The following is an 18,057-nucleotide window of genomic DNA, read 5'->3' on the forward strand; positions in this document are numbered from 1 at the left end:
CTTCACCTTCACCTCCACGTACACCTGCATGAAAGCCCTTCTGAGGGAACCCTGCACCATTTCATTGGTTCAGTAGTGAAACGGGTCCCTGGCACCAGTCACTAATTTGTTTTCCTTTTTAAGGTTTCTTTTTGCAGTCCTTGAGGGCAGTACTTGCTCTGGGGCAAGTCTTCTAAGCCTTACTGATGTCGGGTGAAGCAGTGGTTTCACAGCAGCCACAGTCCTTTGTGAGGTGGCAGTTGACCTTCCTGTATCTCAGCTGATGATGTTGCAGACAGTTGCTCTCCACTGAGGGGAAAGGCTGTCTAGCTCAGGCTCTTTGTACCCTTTCATTTGGATTAGCTCAGAGATCATGAAAAGGAGGAGGAGTTTACGTAAGGGACCCTGCACCACTTTGTGCAAGAGTTTTAACTGTCTGTGCTGCTGTATAGAAAAGTGTTGAGAGTATTTTAATCCCTCTTTTTTTTTTTTAGGTATAATGAAAAGAATTATTAGCATGTGCTGAACTGAGGCTGGGTTGTGGGTTTGTTTTTGGGAGATGTAGCTGTCTGAATGTTCTCTCATCTGAGTGCTTGGCCATAACAATTTGTTTTCTCTGAGTCACATGCTAACCTAGCTTTGAAAAGTCTTATTGTTCACATCAGCTGTCAGAACCAGAACGGTTCTTCTGTCCACGAAAAGAATGGAGACCCCATAAGCACATTGAGGGGTTGTTGCCAGCTGTTCGGTGTTTTTCTCACTTTGTAGCATCAGTTCCAGTGGGAATATTGGGATTTGTCTGTACTGTATACAGCTACACTGTGTAAAGATACCAGACCTGGCTTTAAATCCTTCACATGCTGAGGTTGTATTCAGGCACCAGTATTGCCGTAGCAGCGTGGGTAACTCAGCCGTACTGAGCTCTGTGCTGAAAGTACTGCCAGCACCTGGGCATGAGAACGGGACTTAAACTGTCCAGAGTTGCCATTTAGGCTACTGGCACAAACATTGGTTTCATTCATTTACTAGGTTTGAACAGAATGACACAACAAGCTATTCCTCTGTCCCCAGTTTAGGTAATGGAGGGGTATTTCTGTATTCAAGTCTCTCTGTTAGCAGCTGAAGTGGTGAGCTAAGGATTGGCCGGGACAAGTTACATGACAGCACTGTGAGTAGGGGCTTGTTTGATGAAATGTGGCTTTGTACGAGATCAGCATACTTAGTAAGTGCTCATGAAGTTGGCTTGTTCTTTTATGGGATTGCTTATTTCTGTGACAGTCTTTTCATCTTCTGCTAATGTGCAGGAGGTAGTTGTTAGCTGACAGCATCTACCTCTAGCCCCTAATCACTTCCAAGAGCACCTTGGTATGTGCATTTTGGCCAGACCTGACGGTTCCCCAGAGCCAGAACACATCTTTCTGCCTCCTCAGATTTTGTCAGAAAATTGTTCCATAAGAAGCAAGGTTGTTTTTCTCAAAATTCTTGGTTAAGAGGTTGTTGCTCATTTTTAAAATGTGTGCTGTGTGGGATCTCGGACTTGGTAACTTTCTGCAGTTCTCAGGCAAGAAAGAAGGGTGCAGCTCTGATTTTCTGGGCTGAAGTGGACAGTGACTGATTCTGTTTACAGCTTGCCACTTCAGGACCTTTCTTACGCTTGGGGTGAAGCTGGTCCTGTGATCTCTACACAGCTTCACTGCCTTGGGGGTCAAAGCTAAAGGTGGCTACTCGCACAAAAGCCGTGGCACCACAGTTCCTGTGTCCTGCTCCCGTGACTTGCCTAGAGGTAGCCTATGGATGGGCACAAGTTGCTGGCCTTGGTGCTTACTTACCTGCTGCTAATATACATGACATCTCTGAAGAAATTATTTATTTAAATAGACTTATGCTTGGATTTCTGAAGGACACTGCAGCCTCAAAGACTTACTGATCATCACGGGGGGGTGGGGGATTGGGGCGTCAGCTTACTATAATGTGTCACCAATTGCTATAAATTTATGCAGCCTCAGCTCTTTGTTACATCACTTGTATGTCCAGAGCACCAAATGCCAGGAATGCTCCTGTAACACATACCCACCCCTTTTGTCAGTTTTAAGGGAAAGACTTTAGCCCCGTGACAGCTTGTGCTCGCTGCGGTGGGTTTAGGCCTGGAAGTTGGTTTGAGCCTCTGCAATGGCAAATGTAAAGTTGAGAATTGGACAAGGCCTGCAAAAGGCCTGCATGCTGGGGGGTGTGTGTAGATAGGTCAAAAGGGGTCTTCTAGAAGCATTTGGTTATTTTTTGGGGGGTGTTTTGTGGGTTTTATTTATTTAGCAACCCTGAAACAATGGTATGATTGATCTTTAGGGCAAGATGGGTGGGGAGGTGGGGGTGTTGAATGCTTTATAATTTAAGGTGCCTGTGTTGTTCTGACAGTGCCTTAAACAATTTAAAGCCTCAATATGATGGTTTCCTCAGTGTTAGAGGGCCTAAGCCTGTCTTTCAGCTACAGGGGAATTTTGGGCTCAGTGCTTACAGTGTGGATAGTGGTGATGTGCCAAAGGCATGGAAGGTCACTGGCAGGCTCCAGTGCCACTAACCAAGCAGAGTTTGAAGACTTAGTGGCACTTCCATATCTAGTGTTACTACAGCATAATTCAGTAACTGCTGGAATACGCTGGGATGCCTTGAGGCTGAGCTTTACAGTAACATTTACTCCTGACAAGAAGAACATTAGTGTTGGCACCATTTCAGTGTTTTCCTTATTCCCACCGCTAAACCCAATAAGATAGGCTACACTAAAATAGGATTCATTATTTGTGTTCTTGTTAACTGCTTGTAAAATATAAAAAGATTACCCTGCTAGATGAAGCATCTGTGCTTTCAGGAATATCAAATGTCTGCAGAGTAAACTCGGGACAGCTGCCATGAACAACAGCAGGCTCTTCTAGAGGTAGCACGGTACTTCACTGTTTTCCTGGAAGCTGAATTAATGGTTTGCTGCTTAGCATCTACATGTGGGTTTCCAGACTTCCCCCAGGAGAACTGACAGAACCCTGTAGGGAGGTAAAGTAGTCACCTTTGCATTTGATGTAGACATCCCTGTTGTGATCTGAAATTTAAGAGTTGTAGCTGAACTGTTGTTGAAGAGTTGAACTGCCTGTTGTTCAAGTCAAACCTTCCCAAATATGTATCATTTCTAAATGGCCTTTTAGAGTTATTTTTTTTAACGAGTCGATAACAACCAACCAGAAATACTGGGGCTTAGGTTGTTGTCCTTGCTATTAATTTCTTACCTTGAACTCCGGTCTCTGGTCTCATTACAAGTAGCACGGGGCAGTGCTCTGACAGCATCTGCTGACAGCTGTTCTCCCTTCAGACATGAGTAGAAGGAACTGTAATGGAAAAGCTCGCATGAGCGAGCATGGAGACTGAATGGGAATATCCATCTGGGCACACAGGACATGGTGGGGAAGGGGCACTCTTGGAACAGCATGTGTCAACAGCACCCAGGTGAGCAGGTCAGCGAGACTCCAGAACAGTTGCCTACCGGTTCCCAAGGTACCAACCACCACACAACACAGGACAAGCCTGGTCTCAAAAGGTTTGAGGTCATTTTCTCACTTGCTCTTCCACTTCCCTTCTCCAGTGCTCATGTCTTTGCTCTTTTTCTCACTTGCATATTTTTCTTTCATCTACTCTTGCACACTTCTGTTTTCTCTTTGTGCTGCTTCTTTTCCTCTTTTTTTCCTCCTTTCTTGCTCATGCTCCTTTTTTCCCCACTTGCTTGTGCTTTTCTTTCTCTTTTTTTCTCTCTACTTATCGTTACTACAGTTATAGACCTCATTCAGGAAAATTTTCTAAGTCAGGTATTAATGATGCACACACCTCAGGATAATGACCAAAACCAGTAACAAAGCATTCTCCAAGGCTGCCACAGAACATGTGACAGAAGCAAAATGTGGCATTTTCCCAACTGGAAAAGCTGACTGCAAAAATTCAGTGAAGGAAAGAGTCGCGTCGCTGCCCAGATAGAATATTGATAGTGTACTGGTTCCACAGATGCTGTGACACACTATTTGCTACAAAATATCCAGGAACCCACTGTATTTGCAGAATTTAAGTATATAAAAACAGGAAACTTGCTCCATTCCAAGTGTTGCTTCCCTTCAGAGTACCTGGGGAGGAGGTTCCTAGAACACTACCAGAGACAGCAAGGCATTGATTATAAATGTAAGATTACAAGCTGGAAGACAGACCATTTCTTACAAACCCGGTTGACAGCAGGCTAACAGCATCTAAGGTGCAAGAGAAGCTGTAGGGGTGGAGTCCACTGGCTTTTGACGCTGCAAACACAAAACCAAAGCTTATGGCTGATAGATTTGTTTTTATTATTATAGAACAGATGAACTAAAATAAGCCAACAATATAATTTTATGCCAACAGCCATCTTTCTAGCACAGGCGGTGACTGACTCAATGTACCCTCCTCCCCCCCTCCTTGGGCCTCTGTTCAGTGGGAAGCAAATGGTGGCGGCTTTTGCGCATGGGTTTTGGACTCCAGTGATCTCACTCTTTTTATCTGTAGAGGTGTGCCTGGGAAAAGAGGAGGCAGGGGAGCAGAGAAAAGAGTATATATGTTGTAGGAGCAGTAAGCAGAAAGGCTTGTGGATCCTCTCGCACGTTCACATGTTGTGACCAGGTTAACAGGGACAACTGGAGAATCGTGACCACTTGCAGCACGTAGCAAGCCCCTAGTTGCTACTCTAGTCAAGCCCGGAGTTTCGTCCCCTTCCACGTTAACAAAGGGCAAGATGCACCCAACTGAGGAGTTTTTGGCAGGGTAAGGGGCATTCTATGTAAAACCAAACCAAAAATCCACCTCTACCACCCCCACCCTCCCCCCTAAAAAAACCCAAACCCCAAACCAACCTGCACTTTAAGCCACTTCAAAGTAAAAGTCACTTCTTATAATAGAGATTTTTTTTTTTTAAATGGCAGGACCACCATCCTAGAAAGACATAGGGCTTGCACTCAAGACCAAAGAAAGAAAAACAAAAAACCAACCAAACAAAAAACCCAACCAAAAAATAAAAATAGAAATCAAGAGTGGCCCCGCGCTCAAGCTTGGCTCTTCTCTAAAACCAGCACTCATCATCCATCTGGACAGGTAAAAGGAGTGGACAGAAAATAAAATAAAATTGGTGCAACTTCTCGCCAGGTGTCGCGTTAAACCAAAGCTCCATACAGTCCCATACGACTACACGTCCTGGGGTGGCAGCATGAGTTCTTTCAGCTTTCTTTGCTCTATATGTCTGTATGTATAGCTGAATGTATACATACACATACATACAGAATATATAATATTGTTTTTAATGTTAGTTTTGATGCAGTAGGAGGGCTCATCTCTCTTTCACGTGGTTCTGTGCCCCTGCACTGTTGCTGCTCCCGTTGCCGCTCCCGTTACTGCTGCTGCCACTGCTGCTGCAGAGGACCTCTGTGAGGTCGTCCATGATGGTGGTCTCTTTAGGGTCCACGAGGTTGAACTCCCTGATGAATAGGATAAAGTGTGTGTAGAGTGTGTTTAAATGTCCGTGCAGCTCCAGTGCCAAAGTCTCCTTAAAGTGTGAGGAGTAGATATGGGCCAGCACGTGGAACAGGTACTTGCAGATCTTCTTCACTAGGGACTCAAACGAGTTTGGGAATTCCTTGCCTGAAAGGAAGATAGAGAAAGACCATGATAGCTCCAGCTGCTCCCCTTCAGCCCCTCTGCAGCATTTGTTTGGGTTGAGCTGTGGGTAGGAGCAGCTGACCCAGCAAACAACCTGTAGGCCCTGTATCATCCGCTCCTCTTATTCTTTTTACAGGAATTCAGGGAAGACTCTAAGGAGGTTTTAAGCATTTTCATTTGAAATTAAGTTGTAGTTTTGAAGGCTTCAAAAATCAGGAAGTGAGTGTAATCATTCTTTAAAACCAACATTTTTTTTGTTACAGGCTGGGTCCTTACCTAGTTTTGCCAGGAGTAGCCAATTTTTACCCTGGAAAAACCCAATGCTTGGGATGCCACTGCACAGAGCCTGAAATGGAAGCTAAAGTACACAGGCCTTGGTAGTGTGCAGCAGTTTGATCGGCTACAATACCGACTTCCCTCATTTCACTGTGGAAATTTTATCAAATGGGAAAAACAGTGGAAGGAAGTCCCAGGTGCCTTCTGCTGGGAGCCACTGACATTGTGCTTGCTGGAGCAGTACTGTACCCTCACGGTAAAAGATGATTATTGGACAACTCTTTGGTAACACTGAAAGAGAAACTGAGGCAAGCAGAAAAGCAACACCTGTCATCCTGCATGTGATGCACGATGCAGATCGTGTTACTGGTCTGAAGTGCCCTTGGCCACATGGACAGACCACTGGCTTACGAGACACTGCCTCTTCCACATCAAGATGCTTGTAAGCAAAGGCTACTAGCTTAACCTTTGCTATGCTGCAATGTCCTAACTCCCCAGTCATCTGCTGAGGGGGCTCAAGAGACCTGCTGCTTTTAGTCATGATTAAGCCCATCTACCATAACTTCAGGCCTCTATTTTATTTTATTTTTTCCCTTTTAACCAAAGGCATTGCATGTAGCAATCTTTTTACAAATCTGAGTGAAAGTTACTTTCCTATTGCTTTTCAAGTCTTAAAAAAAAAGCATTTCATCTTTGAAAGGGAAGGGAGACTGCAAACAAGCTATAAGACAAGGCTTGGTTGGGCAAGGAAGAGGGAAACCACATTGCTGGGAAACCAATCTTAATGAAACCTTAATGCATCAGGGCACTAGAGGAAATAGTAGAACAAGAAGCAGTTCAATTTTACTAGCAGCAGGCTCTTTTGAACACATGCATGCTGACAGTTTTCAAATTTTTATCCTTTCTGAATACAGGATGTAAGATCTCAAAATGCTTGAAGAAAAAAGTGTACCAATGATACAATACAAGCCATGGGACAGGATTGTGAGCCTTTCACCCCGGTTTGTACACCAACAGAGCAAGTATTTCTTACTGCAAGAAAGAACCAAGCTTAAAATCTCCCTTTAAAAAAAAATCCCAAACATGAAAGAAACCAGTGAGCAAGCTGTCTGCTGTTAACACATAAACTGAATGCCCACTTCCACCTTAGCTGTGGTACCTGCACAGAGCCACAGGCAGCACCTGCCTGCAAGCAGACATACCGTATTTCGTTGGAAAGACGTCCTCATCCGTCACTAGTTTCTGCACGGAGCTCATGACAAAGTCAACGTACTGAGGAGCAGTGCACTTGATCTTCTTTCCCCGCTCATCATACCAGTAGTACTGTCTGTGGAGAGAATGGACAGCGTCACCATATTACACCTTGGTTCCTCACTCAACTCCTCTACGAGGCTTAGTGTCTTAATGTTATAAAGTAACAGCTAAAACACTGCCAAGCTACATCACAGCTGCTACAGAAGGCACATCAGGGTATCTCTCCACATCAAACCCCTTCATTTTCTATTTGGCCAATTTTGTTTCTCCCTACCAATTTAGTAGGTACAAAGCACAGAAAGCCTGCTGACAAGTCTCTGTGAAGAGGAGCTCTCCTGAGGCAGAGACGATTCCCTATCTATGACACACTGAGAGTTTTCTTACAGTCTACAGAACCATACAGGAAAACCCCATATATCTATTTTTAAGCACAGTGATAAATTGCTGATCCTCAGTTGCTTAACATCAGAAAACAGGCATTAGCCTTGTACTGCAATATTACTAAACAGACGGGAGGTGGCTCCAAAACACCAGCTATTTCCAGCCGGTGCTTTACACTACTGGCAGTGTCTTTCAGTGGTACAAATCCAGTTCCAAAATCCAGCCTGGTAAATTTTCAGGACCCTCCTGCACATTCCTACCCATGTGCCCTATAACTCTGCTCCTTTGGTTAGAGCCTCACAGAACATCTGAATTTACGTTTAACTCTCTGACCAGAGAATGATCCTATTAGATCTTAAGGAATAGGAGACATGAGCATATTTGCCCAGCGTTTCAAAGAGCAACTGTAATTCAATCATTTAGTCAAGATCATCCAGATTAACTGCAACCACCCCTCGCCTGACCAAGGAATCTGAAGGCTACAAAAGCACTGAAGGTTTGTTCCTTTTTTGAAGTCATGGTTAAGTAAAGCACCTCTCTCTGTTAGCAGGAGCAGCTACCCATCACATCAGGCGCACAGTTTTACAGATAAGGAATTCAGTGAAACATATTTTTGTTGTTGTTGTTGTTAACCTATGTCACATTAAAGGTGTCTTGAGTTCGAGTTTCGAGTTCCTGAACTCTTCCTTCAAACAGTCTAAGCTCCAGGCACAGCTGTGTTATTATGGGACTGGTAAGAAGTCCATTGTGTTGGTCTTCCCAGAACACAGCATAGCTGTGAAGGCAAGGTTGGAAGCTGTCTGAGTATCAGGGTTGGAAGCTAGAAAGAGACCTCACCCAACCCAAGAGCCCATAAAGTGGGGTACCATTTTTTTGCCTGTCTGTTCAACTCTGCTTCTGGCTAATGATCTGTTACCTGACATTGTTCACACCAATCACTAAACAAGCCTCACTGTAACCCTGACAAAATATCACTTCAGTGTGACACTTTGCCACTTTTGGACAGGTTTTCTTTAAATTATTGGGGGGGGGGCACTGCAGATGAAAATTAAAGAGGACTAAACTGCATTGAACTGGAAGGATCTATACATGCATTTGGGAAATTAAGTTTTATGTTTAATGGCCAGCAGAACAGTTTGAAGCAACTAATGAAAAATGTTAAGTAGGAAATGAAAATTTTTCATTTACAATGTGTTTCCAGGGCTCCAAAAGATTCTTCAGGGACCTGAGGGTGGTGAGGTGAAGACACTAACGACACTGTTCATGCTCAAAGCCATATAAAAACAAGAGGAAGCTGCAGAACTTAAGTGGAGTAGTTCAGACTTTAAGAGAGGGAAGGCGACTAACTGAAAAGCAGTTCTGCAGACACTAGAAGGTTTAGAATTTTTCTTTCAGCTCATTTTCAGCATGTGGTGCTTGGTCACTGTCATTTGCTAGAGCGCAGGATAGACTGCAAAAGGGCATAAAAAGGTGAGCAAGTGGATGAGACCAGCCCGAGTTAGAAGCGCTTTGTAGAGCTATGCCAGGCATCAAAACCAGCATTTGGGCCCTTAGGCGTAGACTGTTCTTCATCACTGCTTACTTCCTTTATACAAACCACATACAAGGAATTACACAAGGCAGTGCACAAACACAAGCCACCTCACTTGTCCAGTCCTGCAGTAAACTGGAGCAAGACAATTCTAGGCAACTTCGACTTATTTTGGGTCTTAAGACAATGCTTGTCGCCAAGAGCAGCAGACTGGCCTGGCTGCACCTCAGCAGTTTTCTAACGCTGCAGAAATCCTCAACTGCAAGACAGAAAGCATAGTTTAGAGTTGCCCTTAGGCAGAAAAATGAATCTGGATAATTGGATTTTAGTTAAAAGAAACGGTTTGGCAACTGTACAAGTTCACTTAGCTGAGAATGTAAGTGAGTAAATCTGCTGTAACACCCCGTTGCACACCTTTGGCGTTTCCCTGAAAATTAGCCTAAGTATGCAAAATAGGAATTAGAAAGAAGACTCGTTGAAGGGATAACCACAAGGATGGTCCTGTTGATTAGAATCATGTGTCTTCCTCATGTTTCAAGTGCTGTGAACAGACTGGTCACAGGCTGTGAAGGAAGAGAGGAGCCCCTGACCTCACACCTGGCCCGCAGCTCCCACCCATGCCGGCGTTATCTCTGCTAACAAGATAGGAAGCAGGCTGGGGCCACCGGAGCGCTCGGCTGGGCACAGAAGCCTGACTGCATTCTACCCCTGGCACTGTGACAGTACCAGCCCATATTAGGCAATGGATGTGAAGCAGAAAGGACAAGATGACACTTCGAGGCACTTTTCAAAGAAGTCCTCACATGATACAGATTTTTATTATTTTATTTCCTATCTGAAATTTTGGCTGATTTAAACTTCCCCAATACAGACAGCAGGAGGGGTTTACAGCTCCAGTCTAAAGCCCAGGAGAAATGGATATGGGTTTAACAGAGAAAACCTTATGATGCAAAGAACACATATGAAGTCACAGTGCTGCATCTTAATATATGCACATATTTTATCTCTTCTCCTCTAAAACATTCAGGGTTTGTGTTGATCACAGAGAAGCCAATGCAGAGCAGAATGTAAGAAAAGCCGCTGGAGGGAGGGAAAGGTAAACGCTGTGGGGATGATATCTGGAAAGGAAGGACAGACAGTCCTGCTAGAAATACCAAAAAGCTGGGCTATGAAGAAAGCAGGATAGCAAATTCTATCAAATGCAAGGACAGTAATATAGCACTTGCCAGCAATTCGGAATAGCTTTGATGGTTTGGTAGTTAGATTGGGGAAAAAAAAGAAGAGAAAGGTGCCATCATGAAGAGGCATACAGCCCAGGGAATTTACAAAGTACAAGACAATGCAAACCATGCAAGTTTGAGTTAAGATTTTGAGAAGGAACTACCCTCCATATGCAGAGATACTAAGGGTGTGGCATGAGAAAGGAGATTGCAAAATTATAAAAAATGAGTGATAAAGAATTATCAATTAAGGGATTTCACTGAAATGAACTGAAACCTTTCAGTCTTGTCTGTGGGCTGCCTAGAAGTTTGTATTCATCCTTGACTTCTGCCTCAGGAATTTTGTTCTTTCAGCCTCATAAACAGCATTTTCATAGGCTCGTAGTTACTCCCTTCACTTTAGCACCTCTGAGAAGTTTTGCCCAAACATCAGCTAGAAAAACACTTTCCAGCTCACGGTTCTTTAAAGCTAGTATGTGTTATAAGAAGCTATAAAGCACACTAAATCTAAACAGTAAACACTGCTGAAAAAATATAGTACCTGCTTTACAGAAAGTGATAAACATATTAATGAGAAAATCAAGGAATTTCTAAAGTTACAGTCATGCCAGCCTTATTAAATTTTGAAGATAACTGGTCATGCTGATATTGCTCTCAGCATTATCCCACCTCACCAGCAAATGCCTGTTCTACAAGGAGACAAAATTTTGGTCAGATGCCTCTTATTGACCCTAAGCAGAAATTCCCTTCCTCACTGTGTGCAGATGGCCGTGACATCTCATGTATCTGACAGAGGGCTGAAAGCTGCATCTGTCTGCAGTTTGTCAGTTGGTTGGAGCTTCTCTGAGATGTTAAAACCTTACCTCAACCATTTATAACTGCCACTGGCTTTTATTTTGCCTGCAAATGCTGTAAACTTAGGACTGAGTATTTGAAGAGCATTTGAATGCAAAGTAACTTTACAAGCAGCCTCTTCTCAACAGTTGCTTCAACATCTCAACTGTAAATACAACAAAGCCTGCCTCAGGTACCACCAGAATGGTGTGTTCCAAACAAAAGGAACAGGACATGACCCACATACCAAACTATTTAAGAAATCAGCACTAAAAAAACTGGCACACTGCACCCTTATTCCAGGTACTGCAGTTCGGTGGCAATCTAATAGAGGTAGATGCTAGTTTATTCCTAAGTACCTGAACAAACAGATCACAGCCACAGAAGTGTCCATCACAGTTAAGCAGCCATTGACTCTAATGCTTAGGTGACACTGGAGACGGGTCAGAGGCACAACAAATCATGTAAGCTGCTGTTCCTCCAACACAACAAGTGTGTCCTTACCTTACTTCATTATGGTAAGTTTAAAGAATTAAAAAAAGAGGGTGTGTGGAGAAGCGACATACGGCTTTGTCATAGTCATAATTGGATCTAACCAATGAACACCTATGAGGTGGTTCTGTGTGTTCCACTTAGGCATCTCTCTTACAAAAGGGAAGCGTTAGGAGCAAAAGGATTATTGAAAATTGTCACTGGAGATATTTGCAGAATGCGGTTATGCCCGAGGAGGGCAGGCAGGTGATCTCACCAGTGGGCCTTTTTCACAGACCCACACACTGGACAGAAGAATGGAACATGCAGCACACAGCTTGCAAACATGAATCAGTCACCTGCCCCGAAGTACATGAAGATACTGAAGTTGTTATGATGGAGCTAAACACCAGCTGCTTCAAGTGTTTCACCCCAGTGTAGGCATGCTTCCTGTTATTCCCAAACAGTGATAGTGCAAATTTTCAGTTTTTCAAAACAAAGGACAGGAACATTCTGCTATCAGTCCTCGTCACTGAAAACAGACTGCAGCTGGAGCTGCCTACAGGCACTTCCTTTCTTATTCTGCAGCATAAACTCCTTACAGAGAACTCATGTTTAATACTCACTAGAGCAGAATGGAGCAACACTTCCATAGGTTCCCTACCACCTCCTCCTTTTAGCCACCGTCCTGCATCAGCCAAGTGGCTAAATGGTTAAACTCAGTCTCTTGGACTGCCAGTGCTACACTGGGAATTAAAACACGAGAAACCTTGGGAGCAAGAGTCAACAAAACACTCATCTTACTGATCACCATTTCTCATTTAGAGACATGCTGTCTCCTGTTTGATAAAATCTGGGTTCAGGAGAGATTTATTACTTTCTGTTCCAGCCTACTTTCAAAGTCTGGCCTTTAATTCTCTACCAACAGTTACCTCTCCAACTTCTACATGCAAAAATACCCTCCATGTGCCTTGCATTCTTCAGAGCGCTCTCAAAGGAAGCCCCTGATACTGATTTCATGTGTAGAAGACAGCCCAGTGCAATAAGCAAGGATTCCTTTCTAAGCACTATGTAATTATTGTCAGAGATACAATGCATCGCTCTGGTTCTGCTACATACATTCCCTGGGATGTTTGTTTGATGTACTGTAACATTAACTGCTCAGTCTGCTGCTTTAAAACCCATCTCAACTAAATTAACCCCAGGAAATGCAAGAGGAGGGAAGAAAAGGACTATCAACACATGTGCTGGAGAAAAAAACCACAACACAACAGGCTTATTCATACTTGACTGGATCTCATATTCCATCATGTTGGACTGTGCTAATCAAGAGCAGGAGTTTATGGTAACTTTTTCTTATATTCACCACGTACAGTAAAACTACAAAGCTTTCTTTCATAAGTGACAGCTAGTCAATGTTAAAAAAGTCTACCAAGTCCTACAGGGGGAAAGTGCCAAACCAAAACATTTTCCTTACTCTTTGCAAAGCTGCTGCTTGTGTCCTCTGTGCCCAGGGGCTCGGGCAGAAAGCCAGTGGCTCACGTCAGACTAGAGGTTATCCGTCAGCAGCCTGGTGCTCTGTCAGCATTCCAGCTATCAAAAGCACCCTCTGAGGTTTTTGCAATTCCTTTATCCTCCTAGGCCTTCTATGGCATCCCAGCACCAGTAAGGACATTTTTGCCTTGCTCTTCTTCCCCCCACAGCTACCCACAGGGTAATCTGCCTCTCTGATCTGACCTTATAAAACCAGCTCAGAACAGTCGAAGATTCTCGTCCTTCTAGTCCTCCACCAGATTTCCACCACCCTTCACTGCTGAGGGGAGAGAAGAGGATGTACAGCTGCACATTCTCACTAAGTAGAGATCTGCTGTAAAACACTTGCCCAAAGCCATCTCATACCAATATTCTCCCCCAAGCAGCTCTGAAGACTTCACAGAAGCCTTGCAATTGTATGTATCGACTTACGTATTGCACACTGCCATGGTCTGACACGACTCTCCTGTACAGAATTCTGAGATTGTACTATACTGTAAGTTGATGTGATGAAAGAAAGTTGTTGCTGAAAAATAAACACAAAGGAAAGAAATTCAGAAGTAAAATACTTTCAAACACTGGTTTATCCTCCAGACAATTATTTAAATAGAGCAAGTAAAGTGACCTCAGAGTCTTGAGCTTGCATACAAATTTAAACATGATTTAGCTAAATGAGTCTAATGATGAACTGCAAAACAAAGAGGTTCACAGAATGAAAGCTCTTGTTTTGATTTAAGATGAAAGCACCATGATGCATCAGCTCTTATTACTCACTAAGCAGCAAGACTGGAAAGTGTCTCTGTCATCAGCCTCACCTTTACAGCAGGATACTCCAAGCTGAAGGCAAACAATTCTTTCAAGTCATACTTAAAATGCACCATGGCTGGAAATCAGCATTAATAGTCCACATAACATACCTCCTTAAAAAAACCAAAGACCAAAAACCAAAACAGCATGAAAACTGGTACACCTCCACTTTTAAAAATCTCCTGAGATAATCTTACATCTTGCCACTCCTCAGGGGGCACCTCATTTTTTTCTTGGCGAGTCTCTATAGACTTTACTAGTGTGGAGTTTAAAGTAGTTTCTTACTACTAGGACATACTATTGGAAATGTAAACAAGGCTGGGTCACAGCTGCAGGTTAGGACGGGCAGACCAAGTATTGTAAATCAGAACTGAGATGCACTCGTACAGCATTCAGTCACGGCAGTCAGTCACATTCACACTAATTCCCCAAACCTTGGAAGGAGCAGGGAGAAGAAATCGAAGGAAAAAACTTCAAAACTTCTGGCTTTAAGCATAAGTTGCTTTACATATAAGTCTTAATAAGCTACCATTTTTCAAAATGCTTCTGGAAGACCAATAGCTTGGGTCGGAAACATGCTGAGCCAGCGAGGCTTAGCAAGGGGGCAGACAGAATGGGATGGTCCTCAAAAAAGCATCAAAAACTTGACTGTCCTCAGTGCCACAGTGAGGGAGTTGGAAGGAGGAAACGCATCAAGGCTTCCAGGCTGCTGAGCATGGTTGGTTTATATGTAAGACAGTTTAATTACTATTCAAGGTAAAATGAGATGCATTATGCAATAAGCATAAATAGTCACTGAGTGTTCTAAGTACTGAAAAAAAGTAAAAAGAAACAGAAGGACTGAATGCACTCTGAGTGCATGAATGAGCAAGTGAATTCTTGGGTGTGGACAGCAAGCTCAGAGTTGTACCATCAGAATACTCACTGTTGCTGGCTAGCCACTCGTTGAGGTCTATTTCTCGTGGTAACATCACTAGCTCCTTAAATTCAAAGTCAGTAATTCTGGATTTTGTGTATTCCGGCTCTAGGTAAAGCTTCTTCTCTTCCGGTGCTGGCTTTTTACCATTTGGCTTTCCCTTGGACTTCCTGCAAGATGAAAAAAGAGAAGAGAGGTTACACTTTTTCTGTTGATGAACTGCTACAGAAACCTGGGGCAAACTGCTTTACCCCAACTTCTATATGTGTGTTTACACTGCTCCTCCTGCCTTCCCTCCCCTTACCTTATTTTATTAAAGCAAAAGATATTTTCTTTAAAAGTGTATTTGAACTCAGCCACTTTTTTTCAAGGAACATTGGAAGCACTGAATGGCATGAAGAAGCTTGAGTGAGCTGTTCCATCTCCCTTGCCCTTTTGTCAGTCTAGACTGCGAACCTTTGGGAGAGTGACAGTCTCCCTTCACGCCTCTGAACAGACATGAGAGCAGAACGGCCCTGTGCCTGAAGGACCACTCTAATGCCAGTATCCCAACAGCCTGCTGCATAGGTCAGTTAACTGTCACCTGCACAATGGGCGTGTGAGGGATAGTAAAGGCAGGCTGCTCCAAGAGGACAGGTCTCAGTTGGAAACATGTTCTTTCTGCACAGTGTGCTGGCACTGCTCATTCAGAGCTAGAGACTCCTCACTCCTCCAGCCCTACATTCTCTGAGACACCAGAAGCCTCCTGGAAGCCAACATGCGAAGCACTGGTAACTACAAAGAACACCTGCTGTCCCAACTCACAAGATACTTGAGACAACGATCGGAGACCTTTTTTTTTCTGGAAATCCTCTAAAATCCAATGCATTATGAAATAACCTTCCACTTGGATTTACAAAAGCAGACAAACCACATTCCATAAAATGAAATTATCTCCATAGCATACTCTGACTTTTCATGTTCCATTTCTAAACTGTTTGTTAGTCACTAGGAGTTTCCCTCCCACTTCATTTTTAACATCCTCAAACTAGACCCTCAACCCAACCTGTATTCTTGGGCTGGGGGCTTGGACAGTGGCTGAGGAAGGACAACGGGTCAACACTTTGGTGTCTTAGGCTATGAGGTCAAACAGCTATCTGTCCATAGTTTTAACTGTTTTCTACAGCTAAAAGGTCCACGTTACCAGAGACCTGTGTAACGGTGAGGGACAAGTGCAGTAAGGCAAGACTTGCTGTGCACTATCGTGTGACTACAAAGAGGAGACGTCAGGATTTTTTAATATCAGGTTTTCTTCATGAAAGAAATTTTTAAGGATCTGTAAAACCAGGAGAGGTTCACCTTCGCAGATGACTGCATTAAGTTTACATCTCATCTAGATACCACCGAAAGGAAACTGACCCTGTGTTCTGGCTCAACACACTTGTCATAATTTTCCAGTCCTGCCTCTGTCTGAGCTACATGCAGGCTTGATTTTTACTGTGAGGATGGGATGCACATTTTTGCTGGGACAGTGTTTGAAATGTCAGTGCTCTCCCTAAAGAAAGTATGATTATTTGGATTTCTCTCTTTATGGGCCCTTTACTGATCTGTTCATCAAACCCATCTTCAGAATGACTCATTGCCTACATCATCAGCATTGCAGTAAGCAGACACCAAGATTTGCCTGCCATGAGAAAGGAACACCATAACTTACTACCATCAGGTCACTGCCGCCGTTTACTTTCCTGAACTTAGACTGAGTCGCGTCATACTTCTCTCTAACCAGTAAATTAAGACTAGAGGACATTAAGGCCTCAGGAAGAACATCACTGAGGAAAAGAATCAAGGAAAACTTAGTGACAGCAGCACAACATACACTTCGACCCTCACGATGTATTTACAAACCAGAGGTGTGCAGAAAGCGCTGTGTGAGGTTTCTGGTAGGGAAAAGATCATCACGCTTTATTGCCGTATGTTAATGAGAAAGGTGGGTTTTGTGGTTAGAGAGAGGACACCTCTGAGAGAGAACATCTTTAAAAAGAATATACATACAGTATGAGAACAAACTAAAGCCAGTATACGTGAAGATGAATTTAGCACACAGATACTCTGGCGCATTCCCTGCCATCTCCTTTTCCCACAGCAGTGCATTCCAATTCAAATGAAGCCTGCAAGATTTGTCCCTTACATTTATTTAAGGAAGCAACCCAGACTAATTCTCATAGCTGCACCACAAAAGGACGTTTTAGGGCATGCAAAGTCAGATGTTCCTCAGCACAAAGCTCTTAATACAGAGGGGTTGCTCGGTTAGACCAACAGCTCCAGGTTGTCAGCTACCAATTCTTATCTCAAAACCCTTACATTTGCTAGATGTCGTTTGAACTGCACCATGTACAAATAAGCTACAGATAAGAGAGAGCCTTAAAGAGATTTAAATGAGCTATGAAAGTTATCCTTAATATATGCTTCAGCCTGAGACTTGAGATTTTCACAGCATTTGAGATTATATTCAAGGAGAATATAATGGCATAAAAGAACAGTCTCGTCTGATAGCATGTAACCTGACTTTACAGCAGATGAAGCAACATGTTTGACCTCTTCCTTCTGCAGGAATACCATGTTAAGACTTGAAACAACCTTACCCTGACAGTCAACAGCATAAATCCAGTTGAAAATATGCACTTGGCCCTGAGCTCCAGGCCACTGATTTGTTAAATTCCCAGCACAGGCTACCTTACTCCTACGCTGCTGAAACCAGGCCTGGCATGCCCCAGACAGCGCCGTCATACCTGCCGGGCCTCAGACAGACGATCCTAGGATGTATTCAGAAGGTAGTCTGCAGAGGGTTTTTCAGCTGGTTTGGTTTAGTGGGTTTTGTGTTGGGGGGGGGGGCAGGGAGTAACACGACACACACAGTTCAGGCATTCAAGGGTAAATTGATTTTTTTTTTTTTTAAAGAAAATTACAGTTCCAGGAACAATCGTACAGAAAATACCTTCAACTTCAGAGACTAGTTTGACAAACCACACTGACAACATCTGGGGGAGAAAAGTTATCAGTGAGAAGCAGTTTGGATAGAACAGAGTTTGCATCTTTGCTTTACTTCGGCATACCTAAACCAAGGGCCTCAGGTTAGGGCTGTGCCACGTCAGCTAAGAGGAGTCTTCTGA

General features: G+C 43.5%; 1 protein-coding gene across 1 annotated transcript in view; it reads right to left on the reverse strand.

The window, feature by feature from the left end:
• Nucleotides 1-4,328: 4,328 nt before the first annotated feature.
• MOB2 (MOB kinase activator 2) overlaps nt 4,329-18,057 on the reverse strand; it is a 114,711-nt gene continuing 100,982 nt past the window's right edge. The window contains exons 2-5 of the mRNA XM_084263994.1: nt 14,918-15,078; nt 13,618-13,711; nt 7,164-7,288; nt 4,329-5,667 (exon numbers count right to left, since the gene is read on the reverse strand). Coding sequence (XP_084120120.1) covers nt 5,357-5,667; nt 7,164-7,288; nt 13,618-13,711; nt 14,918-15,078 — 691 coding nt within the window. The 3' untranslated portion in view covers nt 4,329-5,356. The remainder of the gene's footprint in view (nt 5,668-7,163; nt 7,289-13,617; nt 13,712-14,917; nt 15,079-18,057) is intronic.

Source organism: Gallinula chloropus (assembly GCF_964237585.1).
Source record: "Gallinula chloropus genome assembly, chromosome: 4".
Lineage (NCBI taxonomy): Eukaryota > Metazoa > Chordata > Aves > Gruiformes > Rallidae > Gallinula > Gallinula chloropus.